This window comes from Haemaphysalis longicornis, unplaced genomic scaffold (assembly GCF_048455015.1).
Source record: "Haemaphysalis longicornis isolate Haplotype H1 unplaced genomic scaffold, Haemaphysalis longicornis Haplotype H1 scaffold_4, whole genome shotgun sequence".
Classification (NCBI taxonomy): Eukaryota; Metazoa; Arthropoda; class Arachnida; order Ixodida; family Ixodidae; genus Haemaphysalis; species Haemaphysalis longicornis.
Genome location: NW_027526361.1, coordinates 102,405,708 through 102,433,058, shown reverse-complemented (window position 1 = coordinate 102,433,058; position 27,351 = coordinate 102,405,708). Strand labels below are relative to the sequence as shown.

At 49.9% G+C, this 27,351-nt stretch overlaps 2 protein-coding genes across 2 annotated transcripts in view; one reads left to right on the top strand and one right to left on the bottom strand.

Annotated features, from left to right (window-relative positions):
* LOC144179193 (uncharacterized) overlaps positions 1-27,351 on the top strand; it is a 55,305-nt gene that overhangs the window by 20,525 nt on the left and 7,429 nt on the right. The gene's annotated exons all lie outside the window — the stretch shown is intronic.
* LOC144179896 (uncharacterized) overlaps positions 442-27,351 on the bottom strand; it is a 28,770-nt gene continuing 1,860 nt past the window's right edge. Inside the window, exons 2-4 of the mRNA XM_077708320.1 lie at positions 25,405-25,724; positions 22,194-22,554; positions 442-2,480 (exon numbers count right to left, since the gene is read on the bottom strand). Coding sequence (XP_077564446.1) covers positions 1,858-2,480; positions 22,194-22,554; positions 25,405-25,724 — 1,304 coding nt within the window. The 3' untranslated portion in view covers positions 442-1,857. The remainder of the gene's footprint in view (positions 2,481-22,193; positions 22,555-25,404; positions 25,725-27,351) is intronic.

Below are 27,351 nucleotides of genomic sequence, written 5' to 3'. Positions count from 1 at the left end.
GTGAACACCTGCTTTCTTCCACTCTGATGGCTTTGTTCACCACTTCGTTGTCCGTCTTCTCCTGCTAAGAGGCAGGCTCTTCTCAAGCACATCATCGACAAAGAGCTGTTCTCACAACACTGACGGTGGAGAAGCCATTCGCCCCATCTTCATCAGTATTTCACTGCATGGAGGTTGGTCTTAAAGGCCAACTGCACTCAAAATTGCGACTGCGCGAAATCACAGTTCCTGCATACTAAAAAAGACGGCGATGTACGAAGTATGACGCCTAAAATGTGCGTAATTACGCCGCAAGCGACCAGCAAACTGGGACGATTTTGAAAACGAAACTGGGCAAAACGCGGCCATTATGGGCAGGCGCAAGTGACGTATCAGCTGTCGGCGCGAGCGGCCAGAGGGCCTGGCCTGATGGCGCGAGCTGTGCGGACCGGCCGACGCAGCCGGCTCGGCCCGCCAGGGGGAGAGTGTGAGCGCGCGTGCGGGGGTGTGAGAGGCGCGCGGAAAAGCGAGCGCTTGTCCCGCATGCACGACACTATTCGTGCGCTCCGACAGCAGCACACCGCGTAGGCATGATGTCGCGACGACACTTGAACAGGAGATAACCGTGCGGTTAATGAAGCCTCTTCGGAGCCATGAAAGCCAGGCGTACCGGCGCGAAATACGAGTTTCCTGGATTCTCCCGCTGCGAGGCAGGCCGATCGACCTGGACGGCTGGCATGTAACTTCCGCTAAATGGCTGTTTACGCGACACGCCGGCAGGTGCTTTGTCATATGCAACGGCATTATTTTGAGTGCCTGAAACTGAATAACCACGCATTGCACAGAGCTACCGGTCGCGTCGCAGTAGTTCTCATGGTACCTACTACACATTTCGAAGGCATTTAGCCAGGGTGAAATTTGAGTGCAGTTGGCCTTTAACAGTGCTTTCTTAACGACCCGCAAAAAGAGCTCGCTATCTTCCGAGAGCGTTGCAGAGTGTGTGCACACACACGGTTGGGCTTCAATTCAATTCAATCCGATTTATTCAGCATCTCAGCAATGTTTGGAGCACAGGCAAAAAGCCAATAAAGACTTGACAGGGCCTGCGGCCCCAATGCATGGAAACAGCACGGTCAAAATAACAACACTACACTGTGTTGAAAAAAACAAGGATAACTGCATGGTCCGCATCGACCACAAACAACACTAGTAAACATACGCAGGTACATACACTGCGTAAACACATGTCAGGGTGCAACTGCAGTGTAGAAATGAGCAGTATAAATAAGATGCAATCGGACTAAAAACAACATAAAAGTACCAGCAAGTCAGCATAAAAACACACGCACAAAAAAAAAGAATGACAAGGCATGAGTATAAGAAACCTTCAAGTTTGCATGAACATTGCGCGCAGCTCCTTAAGAGATATGGATAATATATCTATGTTATGATGCAGAGCCAATTCATTTAATAATGTTGGAAGCAAGCGCTTGCTTGCTTGTTTCCGGAGAACGGTGGTGCGTGTTCAAAAAAACACTATGTGCTGGTGGGCCAGCACTAATCGTGATATGCTTGAGACCAACAGAGGATGCACTGTCTGCCACATTGTTCACCCACAATTACACTTCCCACGCTAGCATGGAGCAATGTTCACTTGTCTGGTGAGGCGACAATGTTATGACAAATGTGGCAATCTTCGTTCGGGGTAAGACGTCGTCATAGGACGAAACAGGCTCTCTCCCTGAGCTCTGCTCCTCTTGGCGTGCTACACAACTATTCCCTTTAACGATCTCCAAAAAATGGCTCCCTTCCCTCTGGCTTCGTTGGAGTGAGTGTCTGCATGCACACACATGGCTGGGTCCTTCTTGTCCCGCTGCATTACTGGTGGTCGCTGTGCTCCTTCTCCTCATGTTTCTTCCGCTGATGGCGATGGGTGAAGGCCTCGGGGCAGAAGCGGCAGCGGAACGGCCTCTCCCCCGTGTGGGTGCACACGTGGCTATCCAGTGTGGACCTCACAGCGAAGTCCATGGGGCACAGGTGGCAGCGGAAGGGGCGCTCGCCCGTGTGCGTGCGCAGGTGGGTGGCCACTCTGCTCTTCTTGTTGAAGGTCATGGGGCACAGGTGGCAGCGGAAGGGGCGCTCGCCCGTGTGCGTGCGCAGGTGGGTGACCAGAGTGCCCTTCTCGGCGAAGGCCATGGGGCACAGGTGGCAGCGGAAGGGGCGCTCCCCCGTGTGGGTGCGCAGGTGGCCGATCAGGTGGGCCTTCTGCACGAAGGCCTTGCCACAGTGGCTGCACTGGTGAGGACGCTCACCCGTGTGGATGCGCAGGTGGTTGTGCAGGTGGGGCTTCTGCACGAACGCCTTGTCACAGTGGCTGCACTGGTAGGGGCACTCGCCCGTGGGCAAGCACCGGTGTGTTTTCAGATGGCTCGAGAACGGCGTCACGTAGCTGCACTGCTGGCAGCGGAATAGCCGACGACCTGGTGGGGAAGGTGGAGGTCCTACAAGAGAGGAAAACAGAGAAGCTGAGATCCCTTCCACCTATGAACACAGTGGCAGCTTCTCTCTCCCAAAGGCAAGCGAGGTTTTAAAGGGGCTATGAAGACAAAGTATGTTTGTTTCATCTGAAATATTTGGTGAATAAACCCACGCTCCATTCACTCAGAAATCAAACGTCTGAGCCAAAATTTTAATTATCCCACTACATGTTTTGTGACATCAGCAATCACGTATCCAGGAAAAGTGCCTAAAACGAAAGTTAGTAAACTGACTAACAGTGCTGGAAATGACAAAACATCTTATGTTGCCTTCTTTACCATCTGCCTTCACAGATGGGGCAATAACACCGCCCGAGAACCGCTGTATGCAGTTGCATTGTTTCTGACCTGATTTGTACCTGGCTTGTTTTTCTTAACGTTTTTAATAAGAGTAATCCACCGTATGAAATTGGGTATGCTCAACAAACAGGGTCACGTAAGGGACGACCCTTTAAGCTAAAAGACATTAGATAGACTACCAGATGGTATAAACGTAGCTACACAATGGCAAACACTGGACATATTGCTGCCCCAATGTAAGATTAGGTGTCATATCAAGAAAAAACTGTTCCACGGACGAATCGCATTCTCCATACACCACCCAAGTGCTTCATCTAAACATGTCCACTTAGATGGCAAAGCACACCAGACTATAGCAAGATGACAACCACAGCATCACCAGGTGCGAAATGAAAGGCACTGAACAAGGATGACCAAGAACAGGAAACAACAGAGCAGTTTGCAACAAATCAGCGACCAGCTCAAGCACCAATGAAGACTGCAACAATGGCATAAGCAGCATTTAACGTTGAAACCAAATGTTGCTGGAGCCGTCACTTGTAACCCAGCAACTACGTTTCTAGCACGGCCTTCTTTTTGGGTTGAACGACTGACAGTCTTTGTTAGCAAAAGGTATGCCCAAGCTCAGATTTTTGGTAGAACTAGACATGACTATGGGGAAGAGACAATTTGACTGCTTGGTTGTGCATAGTGAACTCGAAGGTCATGGCCACGTCAGAATGCAGACGGTAAGCCTCTTCAGCTCGATCTTCTCGTCCCAGTAGTTCAGAAGCTCGCTGACTCTCGACACTGATGCCTGCAAATATAAAGAAAGACATACCAAGCCGCTTCAGTTTTGCGAAGTCACAAAGCTTATTCTACAAGTGGCTGTGTGGGCCAAGGGTGCGTTCGCGACGCCTCCAATTCAAAACTGGAACAAGCAGCTCGACGCGGGATTTGCACTGCGTGCTTGTCTCTCGGAGCTTGACTGTCAACTGATTCATCGCGACACCTGATGTGATAGTACGGTTGGTTAGAGCCCAGTACCTTTTTCGCACTGCTAGCTCGGAAATGACGCTGGAGAGATCGCCAGTAATATACAGGACACAAAAGATAGGTTAGTCAGTGCTCTTGTTTAGATCTTACCAGCAGCTCGCTGCCGGCGGTTCCTTTTACGCAGTTGTGTTGCGAAGTGCGTATTTCGCAATCCAGGCGTTAAAAATGAACCGTGTTGGACCTTTGCCAAGTAAGACTCGTTGTTAGGCGCGAGGAAAAAACGCTTGCGGCAAAAACAACGCAAGAGTCACGGCAATTTGGACGATTATTGGCGGGTGTCAGCCTCGCTGTACCAGCGTAACCACCAACGAGCAAAGTGACGGACACAAAACTAACAGATTCTTTGAGCTTACCGGCACCTTGGCCAAACAATTACAAACTGCGCGGACCACTGCCTATCATTTCACATTGCCGAATGAGCAGAACGGTCGGCCCACGCACTGTCGTAAGCGAAAAGGACTAAACTGGCACGCGTCCAGAACTCCATGTAACCGCTATACATTATCTTCGTCGTTTTGTCGTTCTTAGCGAGTCAAGGAAGCATAGAGTGAACCATCCAATGGGGCCGGCGGCCAAGAAGGACCCGCCGTTAGTCTCACTAGGCTCTGGTCTCACACACTTCTGCACCCCTAAGCTGCGCAAGCATGAGGCTTCTTTTTTCCCTGTGTACGTGACCGGCAAACGTGGCACACTAACAAGAAATCGGGAGCCAGTTGTCATAGTTGTACGGAAGCCTGCAATATGTCAAACCATAGCCTCCTTTATTAACGCCTTGTGCCTGCTCAGTGCCAGAAATTCCGCCGTTCTCTCTAGTGTCGCCCTAATCCCAGGTTCTCCTGTGTTGGCGAGGGCACGGTCACCATTTGTCTACACACCTGGCAAAATGAGTGGTTTGAAAAAAAGTTGTCAAGTCCCTTCACAAACAAAAAATACGTGTGTATAAAGGTGACTCTGCCTCTAGCACTGACGGGCAAGTGCTGTTTGAACAAAAAAGGTATACAAATTCACGAGGCCAGAAATAAAACCATCTAGCTAGGGCGACGCTAGAACTTAATTGTGTAATTATAAAAGAGATGGTCTCTCTCAGGCTACAAGCTTGTTCGTTTGAAAATAATTTGACGCAAAAGATTATTCAGCCAGAAATGTTACGGGTGAGTTTACTAGTGGGTTTGTGACCCACTGGGAATTGATCGGTTATTCGATATGTGATTGGTAAGGGAAGAATGAATGTACTGGGGAGAAGCAGCGAGAAACAAGCTAAGTGCATGCTGATCGTTTATCCTAAGCGTATTCAGGCGCTCTCAAATACTGAGCATCGCCTTGAGCTGAAGCTTGAAGTCGTCATTCTTTGCGCAGCAGCCAGGCATTGCCGATTACCGCGTCGTCAATATATCTACTACATGCGCGATGGCAACATTTTGTGGAGCAGCGGCGAAGGAGAAGTAGGGAAGGGATGGAGGACGGTTGGCGCGTAACCTTTCGGGGACCGTAAAAAATATTAGCCACAGGACAAGACTTAATAGACTCGTAGTCGTAAGTAAAAAAGGGGTGCTCAACTGTTTGGACTTCTTGAAACAAAATGTAATTAGTATGACTCAATTATCACGAAACATCGAGTCAAGAATCATTTTTTTTCACTTGTCAACTTTTCACTTATCAGCGGGAGAAAAGCTAACTGGCGCTTATCGCAGTGACAACCATGAGTTCATGTATACATTTTGTTGGGAAACTGCCGTAGCGAACCCAAAAGGGCGAGCGTGCAGGCAAAAACAGTACACTGAACTCAGTTTAGTAGTTCTGCGACACCACGCATAAAACTTCGGTCTTTAATACTGGCTCATGAAGTTCAAGCTCGCCGTTTTCCGGACTTTTGTAACTGGAAGACGCCTTCGTGTAGCAGACGACACTGAGGTGCGTTTCAGTTCGCCTCCGCCTAAAACAGAAGTTCGCATCGGCATGGCCATCGAAAAACCTGGGATGTTGGCGCCCCCACAGTGAATGGGCTGCTGCAATAGGTTTCGGGGCGATTGAGCAGGCACAGTAGGTTATATAGGAGTCTATACTACTACTAAGTGATTCAGGTGAAAAGGAAAGGAAATGCACTGGGGATATTATTGAGCTCATCTGGGGGCTCACCTGCATACAACCCAGTGCGGGAGGACAAGGAGGAGGGGGGATGAAAGATTATGGAGGAGAAAGAGGGTGGTAAAAGAAATAGGTAAGCTGAAAAAAGAAAAAGAGAGTGGAGCCTCTACGCTAAACTAAGTGAAGCACCAGCAGCAATGGCGCAGACAGCAGTCTGCCGTCTACAGGTGCTTGGTGAGTCCGGCGGCCTCAAGGTAGAGCGAGAGGTGACGGAAGACGTCACGGCGGGCGCCGTCAGAGCCCGTAGGGAACAGCAGTTCATCGAGGTGCTGGTGGGGCAGCCCAAGACGCTAGAGTGAAGTCTGCAGCACTCCTCGCTGTGTTGCAAACTCTGGGCAGGAGCAGATCAAGTGCTCCAGCGTCTCGGGCTTGGGACAGTAGGCACAGGTGGGGGAGGTGCAGCGGCCCTGGCGGTGCAGTCGGGCTGCCACATCACAGCAGTCGAGCCGCATCCGGAGCAGCAGGCTGCAGGCGTCCCTACTCAGACGCCCCGGGAGGACCCGAGGGGCCTGGCCGCTCACTACTCGGTGGTCTGGGTGCATGGTCAGGGCCACTCGGGTCAGCTGCTGGCGTGCGACGTCAAATGCTGTGACGTCCCGGGAGACAGGGGTGTCCGGCTGGTGGGCATCCTTGGCCAGGGCGTCGGCCTCCTCGTTCCCCGGGAAGCTCATGTGGGGCGGCAGCCACTGTAGTCGGACGCTGCAGCCACCAGCTGCCACTGCGTGCAGCTTGGCAGCCAACAACAGCTCTGTGTGCCCGCCGGAGCTGGACGGCTGGTCTGCCGCCCGCAGTCGCAGCAGAGCTGGCCGGGAGTCCGTCAGGACCAGGGCCTCGCTGTCCTGGCCTGCCCGCTCGAACAGCAGGTCCGCAGCCAGGTGCAGGCCGGTCAGCCCCGCAGTGGTCGATGACACGGGGAAGGGCAGGTGGCATGCTCGGCTGGCGCCCAGCGCAGGAGCCGTGCACACGGCTGCCGAGTTGCCTGTGTGGGGCAGCACAGAGCCGTCTGTGAAGACGTGCAGGCGGCGTCCGCTGACGTCTTGATACAGCAGGGTGGCCACCTCCTGGTAGATAGCTGTGTGGGGGGGGTGGTGCGCTTGCTGCGCACCCCGGGCAGCCTGGTGGCGATCTGCAGGGCCTCCCCCGTGCCGGGCGGAGGCGGCTCCAGACGGGGCCGCTGCGGAACGACAATGTTTTCATCGTAGATCTGCAGCAGCGTGCCCATCTGTGAGTTGGGCCGGCCACGAAACCGCTGCAGCAGGGCAGCCCCCTCCAGGGACTTCTGCAGCCGGTCGATCTGGCGAAGGCTCATCTGGAGAGTCCGCAGCTCGATGGGCCATGTGGCCGCCTCCGTGTAGAGGTGGCCGCCACGGGAGAGTACCTGAGGAGGCCCAGACAGAGCTGGATGGCCCGGCGCTGGTCCAGCTCCAGCTCGCCCCACTGGCGGCGCTTGAGGTGCACAAGGGGCAGAGCATACAGCACGGCCGACAAGGCCATGCAGATAATGATGATGCTTAGTGGCTTCCCCTTTGTAACGGGGTGGCATTGCACAGCAGCCTTAGTCTCAACGCCACTGTACAATCACCTCGCCAAAAAAATATAAACAAAAGAAATAAAAAATAATGTCAAAATAAAAACAAAATACTTTTACGATATTTTTGTGCTAGTCTGACTTCTTTGTTCGCATGTCTTCCCAGATTGTTCTCTGCTCTTTTCCCACCAACATTCTAACCTTCTTTTACTAACCTCTACTGCTGTCCAGTTCACTTTCCACTAACCTTAAAGCCAAGGGCTTCCTGAAGCTGGATGGCTCCATCACTGAGGACTGGACGGATACTTTTGCACTCTGCATAGTTTCTGGCTCATTTCCGCAGCCTGCGCATAGTTTTTCCAGTAACGGCTTGCGAATAAGCGTTTTTGTCCGCAGCAATGCACTCCCTTTGGTATTATCGAATAATTTTTCCCTTGTGATCTCCTGCTTCCCGATCCTGTAGATATCTAAGGACTTCTTCGCATACATCCTTTTTTTCCAGGTCGTTGTCTCTGTTTCTTTCACTTCATTTTTTGCCTTGGTCGTTTACCCTGCACTTCCAGGTTTCATATACTTTGTCTTGAGCCTTCTGGTTCTTTTCTTCCATTGTGTGTCCACACTTTTCATGTAAAGATACCGTAACACTTTGGCCGCCCATCTCTGATCATCAATATTTCTAAGTCGTTCTTCAAAACATATTTTGCTCTGTGCTTCTCTCACTTCAAAGCATGCCCGTCCCATGTCTCTCTGCACTGCCTCGTTTGTTTTACTGTGTGCTCCTAATGCCAATTGACCTATGGCCCTCTGATTTACTTCTAGCCATGATTGAATCTCTGATTTGACACACACTACTGCGTTTGAAAAGGTGAGTGCTGGTACCATTACTCCCTTCCAGATTCCTCTCACTACTTCATATCTTACCGTAAAATCCCGAGCAAGCACCCCCCCTGTGGTAACAGATAATTTGAGGAATTTTTGAGGGGGGCCCTTGCTCGGTCGTCGACCGAAATTCAAAATGGCGGCGTATTATCCCGAGCAAGCGCCCCCTCCCCCAATACCTATCCCGCAAAAGTTTTTACGGTAGCGGACCGGAACTCAATATGGACGCAAAACACTCGCTGAGAAAAGAAATAACTTTATTTCCACCTCTTGATGTATTGCGACGATGCTGCGAAGTTCCCGAGCTTCAGGTTGTCCGCGATTTTTCTGGCCTCTTCAGCCAACAGCCTGTTGCTGACGGCACGACCGGCACTCCTCTCACTCTCGAAAAAGTTCTTCACTGAATACAGGCGCACCGTTGCTTAGCTTCCGTTGTGCCTTTCCTTTTTCGTAGCTGCGCTGTAGTACGGTTTCAAAGTTCTTGTCCCATTCGCGCACTCTCTTCCGGTCGATCCCGAAATGCCGCGCAGTCGCGTGCACGTTTCTGCCGGTTTGTCGATGCCATTCTACAACCTCAACCTTTTTTTTTCACTGTGTACGAATGCATCCTTCTCGCTTACGTCCCGCACACGTGGGACAGTCCACACGTTTTTCGATAATGGCAAATGGCGACTGACAGCAGCTATGCTGGCTCCGGCTGGCTCACGTTTCGGCCAGCTTCGGCTTCGGTCGTGTGCTGGCTACGCATGGGGAACAGATACTGCACGAGACATACGTAAGCCCAAACAGTTTATTTTTCTAAAAAATTGCATCATTCTATAATTTAACATGCAAATATTTAGCAAAAAAAGAAAAGAAAATACTAAACAACTAGGTAAGAGGTTTTGTGAAAATGGGTGAAGCGCCGGAAAAGGTTAAAAAAAGGCAGGGGGCGCTTGCTCGGGATTTGGCGCCAATTTCAAATCACTCGAGAATGGAGGGGGGGCGCTTGTCCGGGTAGGGGCGCTTGCTTGGGATTTTACGGTATATCCCCAGAGTGCTCTGTGCTTCATGGTAGAGGCGTTTATTCTGCCTTTCATTCTTAAATGCTCCTCATGAGTTTTTAGATACGCCTGACCTTTGTTTAACCATATGCCCAGATATTTGTATTCCGTTACCCACGGTATTGCTGCTTTTTGAACGAATACCGATTCGTTACGGCTGTTGTCATTAAAAACTAGAACTCCCGACTTTGCTGTGCTAAACTCTAACCCCAGTTCAGTGGCTTCTTCCCCGCAGATATCTGTGAGCTGTTGCAGACACTGTTTGCTATCTGCTAGTAGTACTATGTCATCTGCATATATCAGTCCTGGGATATGTTGTTCCACTTCCTGTCCTATGCGGCTATAACATAGATTGAAACCTATTTTACTGCCTTCCAGCTTTCTTTCTAATCTAGCCATGTACAGCATAAACAGCAGTGGCGACAGAGGACAACCCTGCTTTAAACCTCTATTTGTGACTACCGGTTCCGTGCACTTTTGGTCCTCCCAGGTAATTTGCACCTTGCTCTCATTGCAAATTCCCTGCAACAGCTGTATAAAGTCCTGGCCTAATCCCTCTCGCTCAAGTATGCTCCATAGAAGTTCTCTATCTACGTTGTCGTAGGCTTCCTTTATATCAAGAAATGCTATCTATAGTGGCCGCTCCTGAGCCATTGACACCTCTATGCATTGGGTTAGGACAAATAAATTGTCCTCTAAGCGTCTGTCTTGTCTGCAACTATTTTGTAGTTCTCCCAGTATGCTGTTCCCCTCTATCCACGCCTGTTGTTCCGCTTTTATTGCATTGCCAGCCTGTATGCCACTGACATAACTGTAATAGGCCTGTACGAATTGGCATCAGCCCTGTCGCCTTTACCTTTATATATCATCTTCATCCTGCTGTTACGCCAATTGTCCGGTACTTGCTTAGTTAGTTTTTATCACTTTTTCGATTGCTCGAATCAGTTGTGCCTTGCTTTTTGGACCCAGTAGGTTGACCAGCCGTATAGGAATTTCATCCGTCCCTGTTGCCGTATTAGCTGGAACATTTTCTTCGGCTTTTTTCCAGTTTAGATTCTCCAACTTTAGCTCTCTATCTGTACGCACTTCGATTGCCCTACTCCCTGAATGTACCGCTTCTTCCCCTTTTAGTACCTGGCCTTCGCCGTTTATGACATGACGTTGTACTTCTGTCTTTTTCCTTAGTTCCTTTACATGATTCCAAAACTTTCTCGGCGCGCCTTTATCCTTTGCCCGTATATTCGAGACCCATCCCACACTTTCGGTACCAATTCCACTTCAAAGTTATTTTCTCTCTTTGCAATCCCATTTGCTTGGCCTCCCTGTGCTCTCTCGAGGTTTGCTGCCTTTGTGTTATAGCTTCCTTGATGTCCTTGTTCCACCAGCTTCTAGGTTTTCTTTTTCCTTTGCGGTAGTTGCGTTCTTTCGCGTTCGTTATCTTTCCTTGAATGAAACCAATCAGTTCGCTGTATTCCTAATCTTTCGTAGGTTGTCTCTCGATTTCCGTCTCCAGGCTTTTTGCAATATTAGCGATTTGCTGATCATTTAATTTCAAGTCATGTACCACCGTTTTCTGGCTTTGACCGTCTATTTTTCCAAAAGTCAATGTTGTCCGTTTATGGTCACTTCCTAAGCTGTGATCTATTTCCATTTGAGTCAACCTTTCATACACTCCTTCTCAAAGGAGGCTGTAGACTATACTGGACTGCTTTTCCCCTCGTTCCCAAGTAATTTGTCCCTCACATTTATTCTCTCTGCTTACTACAATGAGATTATGTTCTTCACACATATCTAGTACGAGTTTGCCGTTGCGGTCTGTGTATCCGTCCAGGTCCTCAATGTGGGCATTCATGTCTCCCACTAGAATCACTTCTCCCGATTGTCTTAACTGATCGAGGTCCCGCTTAATGCATCCTACCAATTTTTCATTCTTTTCTCTAACCTCCCTGTCATCACCTGACCAAAGATAGGCGACTCCCAACAGCGTTTCTCTTCCCGCTATCGCGCCCTTAACCAACATGTTCTTCGCAGTCTTCATTTACTCTGTGCCAATTGGCTCCCTGTCGAATAAGCATGCCGACCCCTCCCCTCTTCCTAGTACCTATCGTTCTGTTACAGCCTTGCCATATATATTCATGCATTGCTGGGGCTCTTCTAAATCTCGAAGAAAAGTTTCTGTAAAGGCATATACTTCAGTTTTTTTTTTCTAGTTGACCGCGAACCTCTAACCATTTTTCCCGTGATCTGCCACCGTGCATGTTTATGTAGTTAATCTTAGTCACCCCATGCTTTTTCTTTCGGTTAATTCTCTTCCAATGTTTGGGATAAGAGTCGGTCACCGGGGGGACGTCGCTTGCCTCCTCGCTCGCCTGCATTGCTACCTCATGCCCCTTTCTAAGCTTTTGTGCGCCCTGTGTGCTAACTTTGGTACTTTCCTTTGCGCTGTACATTCGACTTCGATCGCAATCACTTGTCCCTGCCGCATTTTCACTGTGCCTGTTATTTAGTCCAGCTTCCGGGATGCTCTTGGCCCCCCTAAAAAGCTACCGCCCGCGCAGCTAGTCGCCTCCCCACTGGCTCCACTACGCCCTCAGTGAAATGTACTCCGTCCCTAACAAACGCCCGGCCCCGGCCCGCACGGTGCACTTCCCGGTTGAGGTCAACCACTTCAAAATTCATTGCTTTAACGAGCGTCCAAATTTCCCTGTTGGCTTCTACCACTGCCCTTGCTACGGGGCCTCCTCTACCCTCAACTTCCGGCACCATGCAGACCGCGATCTGGGCGTCATCCGAAATTGCCCGGAGTTCATTGGCCCCCTTCGCCACCTGCTTCGCTATGCCTTGTCCTCTTCCCTGAAGCACGTCGTTTAAGCCCCCCATTATCACCACTAGGTGCTTCTCTGTCATTGTGTCCCACACCTGCTCTTTCACCTTCTCAATCATCGCGCTAACCATCTTTCCAGGGAGCGTGCTAGCCTTAACTCTGTTGTCCTCCCCTACCCTTTTTGTAATCACCTGCTCTGCCCTGCGCATGTTCGAGTCGCCCACAATGGTGACTCACTGCTCCCTTGGTTCTTTTGGCTGCAGAGGTGTTTTTGCTGCCAAGGCTTTCGTGCTGATTGCCTCTGAGTAGCTCTTGCCCGGCGGCGACCCCTTCCCTTCTTCCACGACAGCGTTAGGCCCCTTTCCGTGACCAGCGATGTCATGTCCGCCCGCTGCCTCATGCTCGACGGCCCTAGCCTCCCCTTGTATTCCCGCCTCGGAGCCAGGCACCCTCGGTGCGCTTGCCCCGTAGCGTACGCCATTGCTTTCTGGAATGGCATTCCTCGGCACACACACTTTCTACCTGGGCTAGCTTCCTTTCCAGCACCTCCCGCTGTTGCCTTTCGGCTTTCAGCGCCTCCACTAACCCGTCAACCTGTACCTTCAGTTGCTCCTTCTCCTGCTCTAGCCGGTCGAGGCGTGACTCCATTACACACATTCTACACATGAAGTCCTGCTCTTCCACATCCTCAGCTGTCTTGAACCTTGTATCCTCGAGTGAATACTCCCGCTTGCACGTCATGCACGCAACGCCCGGCTTCTTTTTCGTCTCCGGCATGTTTGGGAGCTACCTGACTGCCGTCCACAAAGTTATTACTGCCGCTTTCTCCCGCACGTGCTACGCTCGAAAAGAAAGGACAAACACTGTGCGATGCTTGCCTACAGCATCTTCCTTTGTTGGTGCACTGTCCAAAAGGTGCTTAAACACACTACTAACACTAAACGTTACTTCTATTTGCTCTACAGCATTACCTCCCTAAGAAAAAAAACAAAACAAAGACAAAGACGGCGAAAGGAGGACCCGCGCTCCCCCCTGGTTGCGGCGACAGGGGGCGGGGCGGGGACACCCCTAGTAGCCCGAGCCGCAGGCCAGGCCCATTGCTTCGAGGTCAGCCCGATACCTAGAATAGGTAGATAGAGAGGGGTGACGGCGAAGCGCTGCGTGGCCTGACCCGCACCCCCCGCCGGACAACGCAATAAAGGTCATTTCTCTCTCTCTCTCGACCACCTCTGCCACGCGAAGTACTTCTCATCGATGGATCTGAAGACCGGCTACTGGCAAATCGAAGTGGAGAGAAACCGAGAGAAGACTGCATTTATAACCCCGGACGGCCTATACGAGTTCAAGGTGATGCCGTTTGGGTTGTGCACGGCGCCAGCAATGTTTCAAAGAGTCATAGACACGGTGCTAGCTGGCCTGAAGTGGCACACCCGCCTCATATACCTCGACGATGTTGTGGTATTCTCCCGGACTATCGACGAACACCTTGCAAGGTTGCAGTCTGTACTCGAGGCCATCCGTACGTCGGGGTTAACGCTGAAGCCTGAAAAGTGCCGCTTCGCGTACGAGGAACTCAAGTTTTTGGGCCACGTCGTCAATGCCGCAGGAGTCCGGCCTGATCCGGCGAAAACTTCCGCCATAGCGAACTTCCCAAGACCGAAAGATAAGAAGGGCGTGCGAAGATTTCTCGGACTATGCGCATACTACAGACGCTTCGTCGCAAACTTCGCCCGCATTGCAGAGCCACTCACCCGCTTGACGAAAGATAGCACCCCTTTCAGCTGGGAAAATGCCCAAGAAACAGCATTCTGCGAGCTGCAACAATGCCTGCAAAGACCGCCTGTAATCGTGCATTTTGACGAAAACGCCGAAACGAAAATGCACACGGACGCCAGTGATATAGGCTTGGGCGCCGTCCTCGTACAAAAGCAAAGCGGGTGCGAGAAAGTAATCGCCTATGCCAGCTGTGGTCTGTCCAAAGAAGAAACTACTCAGCCTGTGAGAAAGAGTGCCTCGTGATTATATGGGCCATTTCAAAATTTCGCCCATACGTGTATGGAAGACCGTTCAAGGTGGTGACAGACCACCATGCGCTGTGTTGGCTCGCCAATTTGAAGGACCCCTCTGGCCGCCTTGAGCGATGGAGCTTGCGCCTGCAGGAATTCGACGTTACGATTGTCCATAAATCCAGCAGGAAAGATTCCGACGCCGACTGTCTGTCCCGTGCCCCCACTGACCCACCACCACAAGACTCCGATGAAGACAGCGCGTTCTTCGGAGTCGTGACTGAGAGCGACCTGGCCGCCCAGTAGCGTGCCGACCCCGGTAGCATTTCGGCTGGCGTACCCACAAATTTTCCCGCCATTTTTTCGCGGGGCTACCATGGTTGCCAGACCAGGACTGCCCTCTGTTGATTAGATCGCATCATCCGTAAAGGCTGCGGATCTGTCAGCCCGCTCTGAGTATACAAAACCCCTGCGCGCTCGCGCCGCGGGCTCGAGCCCGGGTTTTTTTTTCGCTTCGTCCTCACGGGAGGTACTACAAACGTATGGGGCCCGTAAAGGCAGTCCGTAAAGGGAAGGGCAGTCCTGGTCTGGCAACCATGGAGACGAAGCGAAAAAGCTTCTCAAAAGCTTCAAGACCTATTCCACTGCAAAGAAACATAACTGGGCGATTGCAGGGGGGCCTCTAGTTCCGTTTGATCATATCACTTCAGTGTTTACGTACAGTTAACATACTGATGACTGTGTTATAGTACAGTGGCTAGAATAGGAAAGTGTGATTAGCGGCATGCAGCGCCTACGAGGCGCTTTGAAGCCGCCAATAGGGATCCGCGAGGGGGTACACGCGATCGTTTACACGTCGCCTGCTGAGGCGCGCACGGATCGTCTGCAATGCGATTGCCGCTTTGCCCAGAGAGAAGCACCGCTTGTTTCCTGTGCTGTAGCAGGTTTAACTGCCGCCAAAGCAGAGCCACAATTTTGTGCCGGGCCGCTCTACGGTGTACAAGTCCTGCAAAAAAAAACTGTCGTTGTTTGGCGTTCCGAAGAACGCGTGTCGACGTCTATATTGGCGCAGTGGCGACGAGCAATACTACGTACTGAGAAGCAGCTCAAGGAAAACACCACTATGTGCGAGCTACACTTCGACGTGAGGTAAATCTCCCGGCACATTGAACATACCGTGAACTGAGAAGTTGTCTCAATCTACAGGGGCAGGCCTCGGTTGCCCCCGGAAGCTGTGCCCACGCATTTCCCAATCTTCCGAAGTACCAGCCGAAACAACTTCCCCGAGCAGGAAGTGTCAAGCGAGAAGTGCACCCGCGGCCCCACCCAGCAATAAAAAAGCTAAGGATGGTGACTCCCCTGTGAGTGCAGAGTTTGAAGAACCCCATGCTTCTTTTCTGTCAAGAACTTAACCAGGGTGTCTAGCAAATTGCCTAATTCAATTTCCCTGACTTTTCCATGTTTTCCATGACCATTTTAGTCAAAATTCCCTGACCTATACAACAAGCGCCATTCTGTGGAAATGGTCAGTGAAGCATATAAAAAGCGTAGAGAAAAGACATTCTATCGTAGGGAAAAACACATTTGTTGCAAGTGCCCTACTTCTCAAAATGCACTTTGAATAACTCAGTTTGCTCGTCCAGCTTGAGGTTTGCTTGCCTTCAGTTACAGCTTCAGAGAGTTTTTTCATCTTGCGGGATAAAAGCTTTAAGTTGCGCTTCAGCCAGCACTTTTTTCTTTTTTTCTTGATTGTCCTGGCTCGAAATGCAACGTGAAACGCATGGTGCGTTTTTGAATGCGATTCGGGCACGTTGGCGCTGCGCATGCGATTTTTTGACGCCCGCGTCGACGATTCGCGCGCGCGGTAGCTTCTGCCTCGCTGAGGAAATGACGCGCGTCGCGCGTAGCAGTGGGAAGAGCCTGGTGACGTGCGCCAATGGGGAGCCGCGCGCCTCATGGCGGCAGTTTCGAAGCACTCCAGACAGTCGGCTGGCTCCGCCAGGGATGTTTAGGCTTACCACCCCGGCAGGTATTGCATGGGTGCTTTCACTAGCGGCGCGGATGATGTTTTATAGTACCGTTTTCGCCCACATTATAAGCTCCTTTACCGCACAAGCAACTTCGTGCATGCCTTGTGCGGCATTTTAGAGAGCGCTTAGAAGCGGTCGATCGAACTTCGCGGTCGAAGCCGCCGCCATGTTGCCGCCACCGGCAGCACCGCGCGCAGCGTGTGGGTGGTTGCGCGGTAGCGTCAGCGCGCCTGTGACGTGCGCGGCGCGTTTTTGCGAGCATAAAACACCGCATGCGGTTCATGCTAACCTTTTTGATTATGTAACTCTGGCTCCTGATGCCATAAGAAATAACTTCTTTCAAGATTAGCTCCCGAAAAGCGCTGCCTTTTAAAATTCGCTGGAAAAAAAAAGCGCGTTGTGCGTGTGATTTGGGCACCACACACATCGTCCCTCTGCACAAATGCACCCAGCAACCTAAGCCAGCTGCGAGCTGTGTGAACCGCACGGCGAGTTTCTGCACACGCTTCGTGCACGGTATTTTCACGGCCGCGTCAACGATTTCGTGCCTGTGGTGGCTCCTTTCCTGCACAAGCAAGTGCGTTTGGGCCTTGAGTAGCATTTTAAAGAGCGGCAAGAGCGGCCGTTGGAGCTACCTAGCGTCACTAAATAAGCTACCGCACTACTCCGCGGCCGGTGCTGCCGCCATGTTGCCGTCACCTGCCGCTTGGCACACACCGTGCGGGTGGTTTCCGCGGCGGTGTCAGCGCGCCTCAGGCGTGCGCGGCGCGTTTTCACTTGCAGAAGAACCAGAAAACGTTTCATGCGGTTCCCCTTTCGTCGCGCGCGAACGTGTTACGTTCGGTAACTTCTTGGGGGGCCTCGAACATTGGTTTCCCCTATTCTAAAACAGTGTGGGCAGGCCCCGAAGTGTTTTTCCCTGACTGGTAGTACTTGATTGAAAAATTCCCTGACAATTTCCTGACTTTTCCCGGTGGCTCAAAATTCCCTGACTTTTTCCAGTTTTTCCGGTCGCTAGACACCCTGTTAACCCTACCTTCGGTAACATGGGGGAAACCACACGCTGAGTGTTTCGCCCTTCACAATGGCTTACAGCGTGTGTCACACTGCGCAGGATGAAGCGAAAGCCCGCACACGTACCCTTCCAGACAATGGAAGCATTTACGAAGCATCTGACATACTGGAAAAGTCTGCCACTTTGTTTAGGCCTTGTCGTGCAAGGAAGAACCACTTTGAGCTCAATTTCCTCACGCAACAGCAGAACCGAAGGTCGAAAACGCTTTTCCGAAGACATTTCGAGAAAAAAATGCCTGAATTTGTTCACACACCAAAAAAGAACTAGCAGCGAAAGGCAAGGCCCATTGAGCAAAGAAAGTTGATGGGTTCGAGACTTCGTAATTTTCAAAAAATCATAAGAAATTCACCAAACGTGAGCAGTTTTTGTCTGTCTGTAACGAGCACGTCGAAAATAAAATGCGTGTTTACCAGTTACCAGTCCACAATTCTTATTTGGGTTTCATCACAGCCAGCCGGCTATATTCGGCTGTCAAAGCGCGTCCTGTCGGTTGTAATCTGCGATGATACAGCAAAACCCCGTTACAAGAGACACCTGGTTATAAGAGACATTTGAGTGAAAGCGGTTTGGTTGGTTTTCCTATGTTCGCCATGTTAGCAACACTGCATACAAGAGACCTTGGTTACAAGAGACATGTTTTTAAATGCAGAGCATTTCTTTAACTCACATGTAGCGTCCGCCGTCCGTCCGCAACAGCTCAGCGCGCAGGTGCGCCCTTTCCCCCACTCCTCCTCTCCCGCATCACGCTACCCTCATCGCTCTCAACAACAGGTCCGCACCCCTCCCCCTACACTATAAAAAATAACACTTATCGGCGCCTGGTTTCGATCCAACGACCCTGCGGGCTGAACGCAAGGTACAGGGTGCTCTACCCACTGCGCCACAAAGCCGACACAGATTCAAAGGCTACGAACGCGCCTTATATCCTTGACTCATTCAAACTACGTCAAGAAGCTGCTGATACAACGCATTCACTACCTGTGGGCGGAACGCGAGGTACATGGTGCTCTTCCCACTGCGCCACAAAACCGACACAGAATCAAAGGCTACGAACGCGCCTTATATCCTTGACTCATTCAAACTACGTCAAGAAGCTTCTGATACAACGCATTCACTACCACCAACTCCCCAAACACTAAACGTTAACGCAATACACCCACCCCCTATGCGACGCATTTACTCGAGTCCCCCTCGCGGGGAGATGGGCCCAATTTTTTTGGCTCCCTTGAGTGTCTCTTGTAATGAGGTTTTATTGTAGTAGCTCTTAAAAAATACGGCATTCATTGCATCTCAATTTGCGCTAGCACGCAGAATAGCTCTCAAAGAAGCTTTCTCGGTGTGGTGCTGCGCGAATACATTTGTACTCCATAATCCGTCGCCGTCGCAGTGAACATGTAAGCGTGTGACAGCGCCACCTGGAATTTCCTCCAACAGCGTCACGCGGGAGTGGGCACGGTCATCACACTTTCCTATTCTAGCCACTGTAGTTATAGTGCATGCCTAAATGACATCACTCCTACCCATATTACATCAATGTAGTTCGAAATTGGTATTTTTTTTCGTTAAACTCGCCCCATGAAAGCCTTGATGTTTGCCTATCAATTACATCTGCCTATCAATTACATTTGCAGCGTGCTCGCTGCTTATACCTGTGTACACAAACAAACCGTAGACGCTTTCACGTTCCAGGCACATCTTAAGATTCTCTTTGAGGTTGCTTTTTGAGCCTGTGCAGAACCCATGGGTCTTCAATGCTGGAGTGCATGTATGTGTATTAGACATAGTGGTCGGCCAAGTGTACACCCTTCCTATTACCGTCTGTAGAGCCTCTTCTTTGACCCTATCGTCTGGGTGTCCTGAATTAACTTCCTTTGCATGCATGAAGGGACTCGGTCAAGTCTGGCCAACATAGCGAATACCACAGGATATACAGTGAGACATGAAACTTATACCAGTGCAGTAGCTATGAGATGAAGCACCTAGCTAGTCTACCTTGGACCCAGGTCCTAAATTGTCATAGAATCATGTATTCTACTAGGAAATTTTTGGTTTCTACTAGGAAATCTTTTAAGTGCTGAGTATCATGCAATTATGATGCTTGTGGCGCATGCTCACAAGACTTTTCTGCTCATGAAACGTATCCTTGGTGTAAAACAAATTTTAAGCTACAATTTCGTCCACTCGAAAATAAGAACTTCCCGATTTTTCCGAAGAGGAGATCTACTGTAGTGGCACGTACGCGGTACGTGTGGGGACACCAAAAATTACCTTTCCTATTCTTGGCGCAATTGTTCGTAATTGTAATATGCACATGTGCCTAGTAAAAACAAGTTGCCGCCACTACCCTTCGTCCTCAGCACTGTACATTCCAATTATCTTTGGTGCTGCTAAGTTGTCTTCATTTCGAGAACACACACCGTGATTTCAGGTCGCCCAATTTAAGCATTCTGAACTTGCCGTGGTGCAAAGTGTTGATAGCAGATGCCGCCACGCCAACATGCGTCAGAAGGTTCACAGAATTACGCTCGGACGGTGTCTTTTCTTGTGTCGAACGTAGCTTGTTCGAACGGGGCTAGTCGGCTGTGCGATGTCGTCTCACGTATGCGAAAACTGTACGCAGGTACCATCGGCGTCCACCAAGCATAACCAAGTGGTCACAGGTCAACATTACTTGAGAGCGGCTATTTTGCTGCCGTCTGGAAAGGCTGGCTGGGTCCCCACGCAATACCGTAAAAACCCGCGTATAATACGAGGTTTTTTTCCAAATTTTACTCTGTTAAATTTGTGCCTCGTATTATATGTGGATCCCAAAGTTTTCCCCCGAGAATTTGCACTTTCGGTTTCAGCGGAGGGAGCGCCATCTTGCTGTGGCGTTAGCTGGCTGCTGCTTCTCTCAGCCGGCGCCATTTTGATTGTTTTGACTACGCGAAGGATCTCGGCACGTTCACCGCAAGTCTATCAAGATGTCGGGTGCACTAAAACAGTATTCGGCTGCAATTAAAAGAAAAGTTATTTTATGTGCCGAGACCATCAGAAATTGCGCTGCAGGACGGCAGTTCGGCGTTACCGAAGGCAGCATTCGTGGGTGGAGAAAGCAACTGGTGCTTGACTGGATAAAGTTTGTGTGGTGTCGGCGGCTTGGAGCACTGTTGGGGATTCCCGTCAGTGCTCGTGTTGGACGCCTTTCGCTGCCACCTGGCCGATTCCGTGAAGAAGTTGTTGCACGAACCCCGCACCGAACTCATTGTCATGCCAGGAGGAATGACATCCCAGCAGCTGCAACCGCTAGACATTTGCATCAACAAGCCTCTCAAAGACTGCATCGGGTCCTGCTACCAAGAGTGGATGAGGACAGGATACCCGTAAGTGACAGCTACCGAATGGCTGACGCGGGTTTCTCCAGCGGTGCTTTGTGGCTGGATCGCGGATGCGTGGGCCAGCATTCCAGAGGAGCTCGTCAGTCGCTCTTTTAAGAAATGCGGCATCTCGAACGCCCTTGATAGCACTGAGGACCACTTTCTGTGGGAAGACATTTCCGACAAGGCGACTTCAGCAGACAGCGGCAGCGACCCTGACGATGACTAAACGGACGTCGGGAGACGGTGCCAGCGAAAACTGACAAAGACTGAACGGTAACTGCAGTGCAAATAAATGTTTTATGTGCTCTTTACCTCGCATTATATGCGGATGAAAACTTTTTTTCTGATTTTGATGTCCCCGAATTACACCTCGTATTATACGCGGGTTCGTATTATACGCGGGTTTTTACGGTACTCACTCACAAGCAATTTTCTCATGTTTTCAGATAGTGCTTCTAACAATATGAACTCCGGTTTATCTACGTTGTCGGCCCGAGAAAATCGGAGCTTCGTCCCGCTTTAGGATACGTGACTCCATGTACGCGATATGGCTGCAGCAGCAGCAACGCCGGCTGCTCCCGTAATAACAAAAATTGTTTGTTCAGAAAAGTTCTAGCAGTAGAATGGTGTGTTAATTTGCACAACAAATAAAAAAATGTGTATTTCTTACTACACCACACAAAATAATGGCAATTATTGTTATGATGTCATCATGACATCACACGTGGCAGCAGCCACTACAAGGGGGCGTCTCGTGCCACGCGCATGGCACGAGACGCTGCCTAACATATGGATATGATTCGTGACCCATCACTCTTTCCACCTTGTTGGTTGTGTCTTTCTGCACGGCAGTAAAACGGGTTCAAGAAGGCACTCAGCACTAATGGGCCAGCCCCCTTCACGAGATGCTTGTGAAGGACACAGGATGCCACTGTCTGCCACAGTTCCTACCCACAATCACACTTCCTGCACTAGCATGGAGCAATGGTCACTTGTTCGGCGAGGCGATGGTGTGATGACAAACGTGGAAATCTTCGCCCACAGGGAGCTCTCTCCCTAAGCTCCCCACCCCTTGGCGTGCTACACAACCCTTCTCCGTAACGATTTGCATGAAGGGGCTTGCTCCCCTTGGCCCACGTAGCAGCAAATGTCTGGGCACACACACGGCTGGGGCCTTGCCCTTGTGCTGCACTACTGGCAGTGCTTGTGCTCATTCTTCTCGTGCGTCTTCTGCTGGAGGCAACAATGGAATGCCTTAGGGCACAAGTGGCGGCGGAAGGGCCTCTCCCCCATGTGGCTGCGCACATGTCCAGCCAGGTGGGCCTTCTGGGCCATGGGACACAGCTGGCAAGGGTAGGAGCGCTCACCCGTGTGTATGTGCAGGTGGGTGACCGAGGTGCTCTTATTCATGAAGGCCTTGTCGCAGCTGGCTGCAATGGAAAGTTGCACTCACCTGTGTGGATGTGCAGGTGGCTGGCCAGGTGGCTTTTCCGCATGAAGGCCTTGCTGCAGTGGCTGCACTGGAAGGGGCGTTCACCTGTGTGCGTGCGGTGGTGCCTTTTCATATCGTTCAGTTGTAGTGTCTTGAATTTGCACTGCTCACACTGCAGCAACGGACGGCTCGGCTGGCGGCCATGCTGCACCCTGCGGCCACCCAAGGAGAGGGAAGAGGAGCATCCTGCAACAGGGAGGAGGAGAAGCAGTGAGAGCCTTTCCTTTGCGAATGTGGTAGCAGTGCATAGGTGGAAGGGAAAAAAACTGGTGCAAAATAGGAGAGAGTCTGTGTTGGTGCCAGGCGAGCTCTCTGTCCAGGCCTAACATGCATGGGCCTTGCCTATCAATGCAGATGGGCCGACGTCTTTCTTGCTGGCTCGGCATTCTTTCACTCGGATGGCTTTGAAAATTTCGGAATCGCGGTTTGCTCATGGACGACACATATAGTGGTCGCATGAAACTTCTTCCAATGTCGCTTTTCCTCCTGGAAGCTGCAAAGTTCATGCCTAAATAAAAGTTCTACACGTTTTCTTGCCACACCACCTGTGTCCCAAAATGCATCCCTCACCAAGGAGACACTCAATTCAACAGGCTCTTTCTAAGCAAGCTCACGTCAGCTCATTGAGCTGTTCCTGCCTAAGCCTCTACACCCAACTTCTACATACAAGCACCTTGTCAAACAGCAACAAAAAAAACAGTTGGGAAGACTCAGGAACAACAGTGTGCGACATAACTGAGCATGGCTGCTCTACTAGTTTCACTGCACTGAGAATCTCGGCAGTGTTCACCAAGTTCGGTGCAGATGACACGCACAGTTATCTGGTTATCCAATAGCCTGAGATGACAGCAAGTAGCAGGAGGGGAAAAAAAAGTTCTCACTTCTCAGTGCACTGCTTCTCAACTTCAAAGCATGCAGCAAAATGAAGTTAAAACACTTATGTTTGCACCATTATGACAATGGTGGTTTCATTTCTGATACAAACTTTTTAAACCTGAAAAATGAATACGACATTCATTCTGTTACAGGCTGACTGCAATTTTCAAACATAACACAGCAAGTAGGGAAGTCAGCCTGCTGTCATGACCATAGAAAGTCGACCCACAATCGCATCCAACAGCAGCCCGCATGAATCTATCACGCTACACAACCCCACATATCAATATAGTGATCTTTACTTTCGTGTGGCTCCTAGCAATGAGAAATAAATACAGGCATACATTCTTAAAAAGAGCACACACCTTCCTACATGTAGTGTGTCGTGTCGTGTCTTTGGCATTGGAAGAGTACGCGATGAACCACACGATAAACTCTGAAGAGAATGCAGGTGCCTGGTGTCATTTTACAACCAGCCTAATCCACAGTAAACTTCAATGTGTGTATTTTTCCAGTTTTGTGTGCACATCCATGCATGTCAGACAGGGGTGCTTGGCAGGCTCCAAGCATGACAGCTCACACTCATATAAACCAAAACAGTGCGAAACCACAGGTTTACAAGAAAAATTTAACAGTAATTTGAATACTAGAAGAAGCTGTATTAGCCCAGAAATTTATTTCTTCAAGAGTGCTCACTTCAAAACATCTACATTTCCCCATGATGCAACGCCGCAGCTCAGATGTTTTTGGAGAAGCAAGCTTGCTGAAGTTCAGTGGAATTACATTTGTTATCGCATTTATAACGAAGAGAAAACATAGCATTAAGATATGGAGGTGGAAATGGAAGATTTGAGTGATCTTTTCAAAGGGCCATGAAGACAAAATGCAATTTTGGCTCATTCGATACTTGCTTTGTCAGAATAACATGGACACGGACACTTCTAACGCAAACTTCACAAAAATAACCTGTATAACGAGGAACACAGAGAACAGCCATTCGACTAACGAGTTACTTTTCCGCACTGAACTTGCCACATATTACGGGCGCCTCGTTAAGATGGGCTGAGGCCGACAAACTCCAATGCAAAGTAGGGTTATTATAAGCTTGCAGAACAAGCCATTTATTCTTAAATTTAGAGCACACTTTTTAATAGCAGTAAGGATGATGGGCTAAACAAAGTTACCAATGAATATGTAAACATAGGAGACCTAGTGCGTGCGGCGCACACTATGCTGGCCGATGCACAACCGTCTGGCGCGTTGGGCTTGTCTGTCACGACACTAGCCAACTGGCATAAGTGAAACTGCCACTTACGTGACCCTGTCTGTCAAGCCATACCCAATGCTTCACGAACCGATTACTATCAACTGTAACAATAAGCCTGGTACAACTTAAGTCAGAAAGTGTCTCGTACTGCAGTTTCATTATTTTCTGACACCGATCTAAGCCTGACTGTTTAAACCTCATGGGCAACTTTACCACAGAATATCAGACGCTTTCATCTAACGAAAAATATAATTGCAATGCCAAGCTTGCTCTGCACAAAATTAAGCAAGTGGGCATCAGTGATTGATTTGTTTGCATTATATTATTTAGAAGATCGAGTAGGTAAGGGTGTGAGTAGATGCTTACAAAATCCAAACCGCTTCAACCGTTTCGGCATGACAGTATCGGAGAGACGTCGTCTTTATAACACAAGGGACCCCGCTTCGATTTCGACCCAGGGAAGCGTTTTTTTCTTGTTTCAACATAATCATCATCATCATCATGTGCCTTCCCATCGTGTAAAGTTGGTTTCCTGGAATAGGCTTCAATTACGACACCGCCATGAGTGAAAGAAAGCTTCCCTTTGTAAAAAACAAGTGCAGACAGCGGCCCTTAGATGATATCATTGCACTATGTAGGCAAGTAGAAGGTAACTGGGGTAACAAAAAAAAACATTAGTTAACAAACTAACTTCAGTTATAGGTGCCTGCCCTGAATACGTCATTGCCAACATCATGAAGCACGCGATGTAGGGGGAGAATTGAAATTTTGGCTTAAATTAGGTAGTTCCTCAATGAATAAAGCATCATTGGCTGCCAGACAATCACAGATGGCAGTAGAAAATGCCGAATCTCTCATGTGAAACAAACAAACATATTTTGCCTTTATGGCCCATCTAAATGGGAAGGGGGGGGGAGTACAACTGAGCTGGGCCCTTCCCCTGCTGTACTACTGGTGGTGCAAGTGCGCTTGCTCCTCGAGCGTCTTCTGCAGGAGATGGCATGCCAAGACTGCGCGGCAGAAGAGTCAGCGGAAGGAACGCCCGGCCGTGTGGCTGTGCACATGGCCGGCGAGTGTGGTCTTCAGGGCGAAGGCCGCAGGGCACAGGTGGCAGCGGAAGGGCCTTTCTCCCGTGTGGACGCGCAGGTGGCTGACCAGGTGGTCCTTCCGCATGAAGGCCTTTTCGCAGTGGCTGCACTGGTGGGGGCGCTCACCCGTGTGCGTGCGCTGGTGCCTCTTTAGGTGGCTTGGGCGCGATGTCATGAAGCTGCACTGCTGGCAGCGCAGCAGCCGGCGATTTGGAAGAGCCCCACGCTGCCACCTGTGGCCAAGCAGTGGGGGGGAAGGCCCTGCAACAGGGAGGAAGAGGAGCGCAAACTGGGAAAACTTTGCACTAAAAGAATGCGGAGGCAGTGCACCAGCAGCTAGGTTCTAAAGACGCCAGTCTTCTTTGGGCTACATAAGCGTGAAAAATTTGTTCTGTCTCTCTGTCTGTCGCTAAATTCAGCCTTCTGGCCAAGAGATTAAACCATTTGTCAGAAAGAAGTATACCATGGCAGAACTGTTTCAAAAACAACCGAATCTGCTGTCCTAAGTCGTGCTTGTACTCATTATTTATCCCAAAGCTTCAGGCACAATTGCAGCAAAATAACCAGTTGGCCTTAAAATTAAACCATGAATTGGTTTTTATGACATGAACCGAAAAAAAAAGCAACCAGTTAAAAGCCAAAGAAAGACTTAGCAGGAGCGAGGTACAAGCAAGCACAAAACGAACACAGCTCGTATTACCGCTGTTTTGGGAAGAGAAAGAAACAACTTATAAAGAAGAGGATGGACGCTGTCCCAACAGACAGGTGGGAGCAGGGCAAAGGCGGGAAATTTGAATTGCATTGAACAGACCTTCGTTCAATTCATTACAAGAGGGCTGGGAATAGCATGAGGAATGGGAGCAGAAAAGGAGTTACGTGGCAGGGGAGAAAGACAACTCTCGCCTTTCGGCGACGTTTGCAATGAAGCAAGCAGATACGCGGTCCAATTTTTTGGAGCCTACCACAAAAAATTGCATCCTTGATTCATCTTTAACAAATGAACCAGACAAAGCTCCGTACACAGCAGTAATGCCAGGAATCAGCAAGGACAAAGCTGTTGTCTGTTCAAATAACTTAAAGGGACACTGAAGCAAATTGGTACAGGTCCCCTTGTTGGCTGCATTATGAACCGTCTTCCACGTCATTAAATGATTGCTTAACAAATTCTATGGTCCGCATTTATTTTAGCAGTTGGCGATAGAAAGCCCCGCGCACCGACCGCGGCAACCCTATCGACTACCACAATGATGCCATACTAGTTTGCAGTCTGGTTTCATGCCATGTCAGCCATAAAAACTGTAGCTTTTTTTTTTCTTCATTACTGTGAACATTTAATACAACAGCATTAGTCAGCTAGGTAGGTGAAAAATGTGGTGTCACTGAGGGGAAAAGAGAGCACACGTGGCGTGGCTCATGGGCAGTTCAGTTCACACAAGCAAGAAATGCCGGCATTTCAAAGAAAACAAAAAAGAGTGAAATTGGCGGCACACTTCACACAAAAGCCCCGGTAAACAAAGGAAAGCAATTTAATCAAAACGAAAATTGAGAAAATGTGGATCCGGGTGAAAATCAAAACTGGAACCTCTGAAATGCGAGACAAGCAGGCATCCCCAACACTACAGTGGCTCAATGGCTCTGGCTATCTACAGGTGCACCCAGTGGATGCGTTGTGTCCTTTGACTTGGAAGCACACAGTCGCGACATGTACCGAGGCCTGCATTTGTAGTTCAGGCATGCTGATTATGCAACTAACAATAACGCGAGTAACAGTGCGTGTTTCTGCAAAATTCCTGCTTTGTTCGGTGTGGAACTACAGTGCGATCATGCGGAAGCTACTGAAACCTGCAATCATACAGTACTGTCCAAGAAGTGCATATATGGGAAAAGA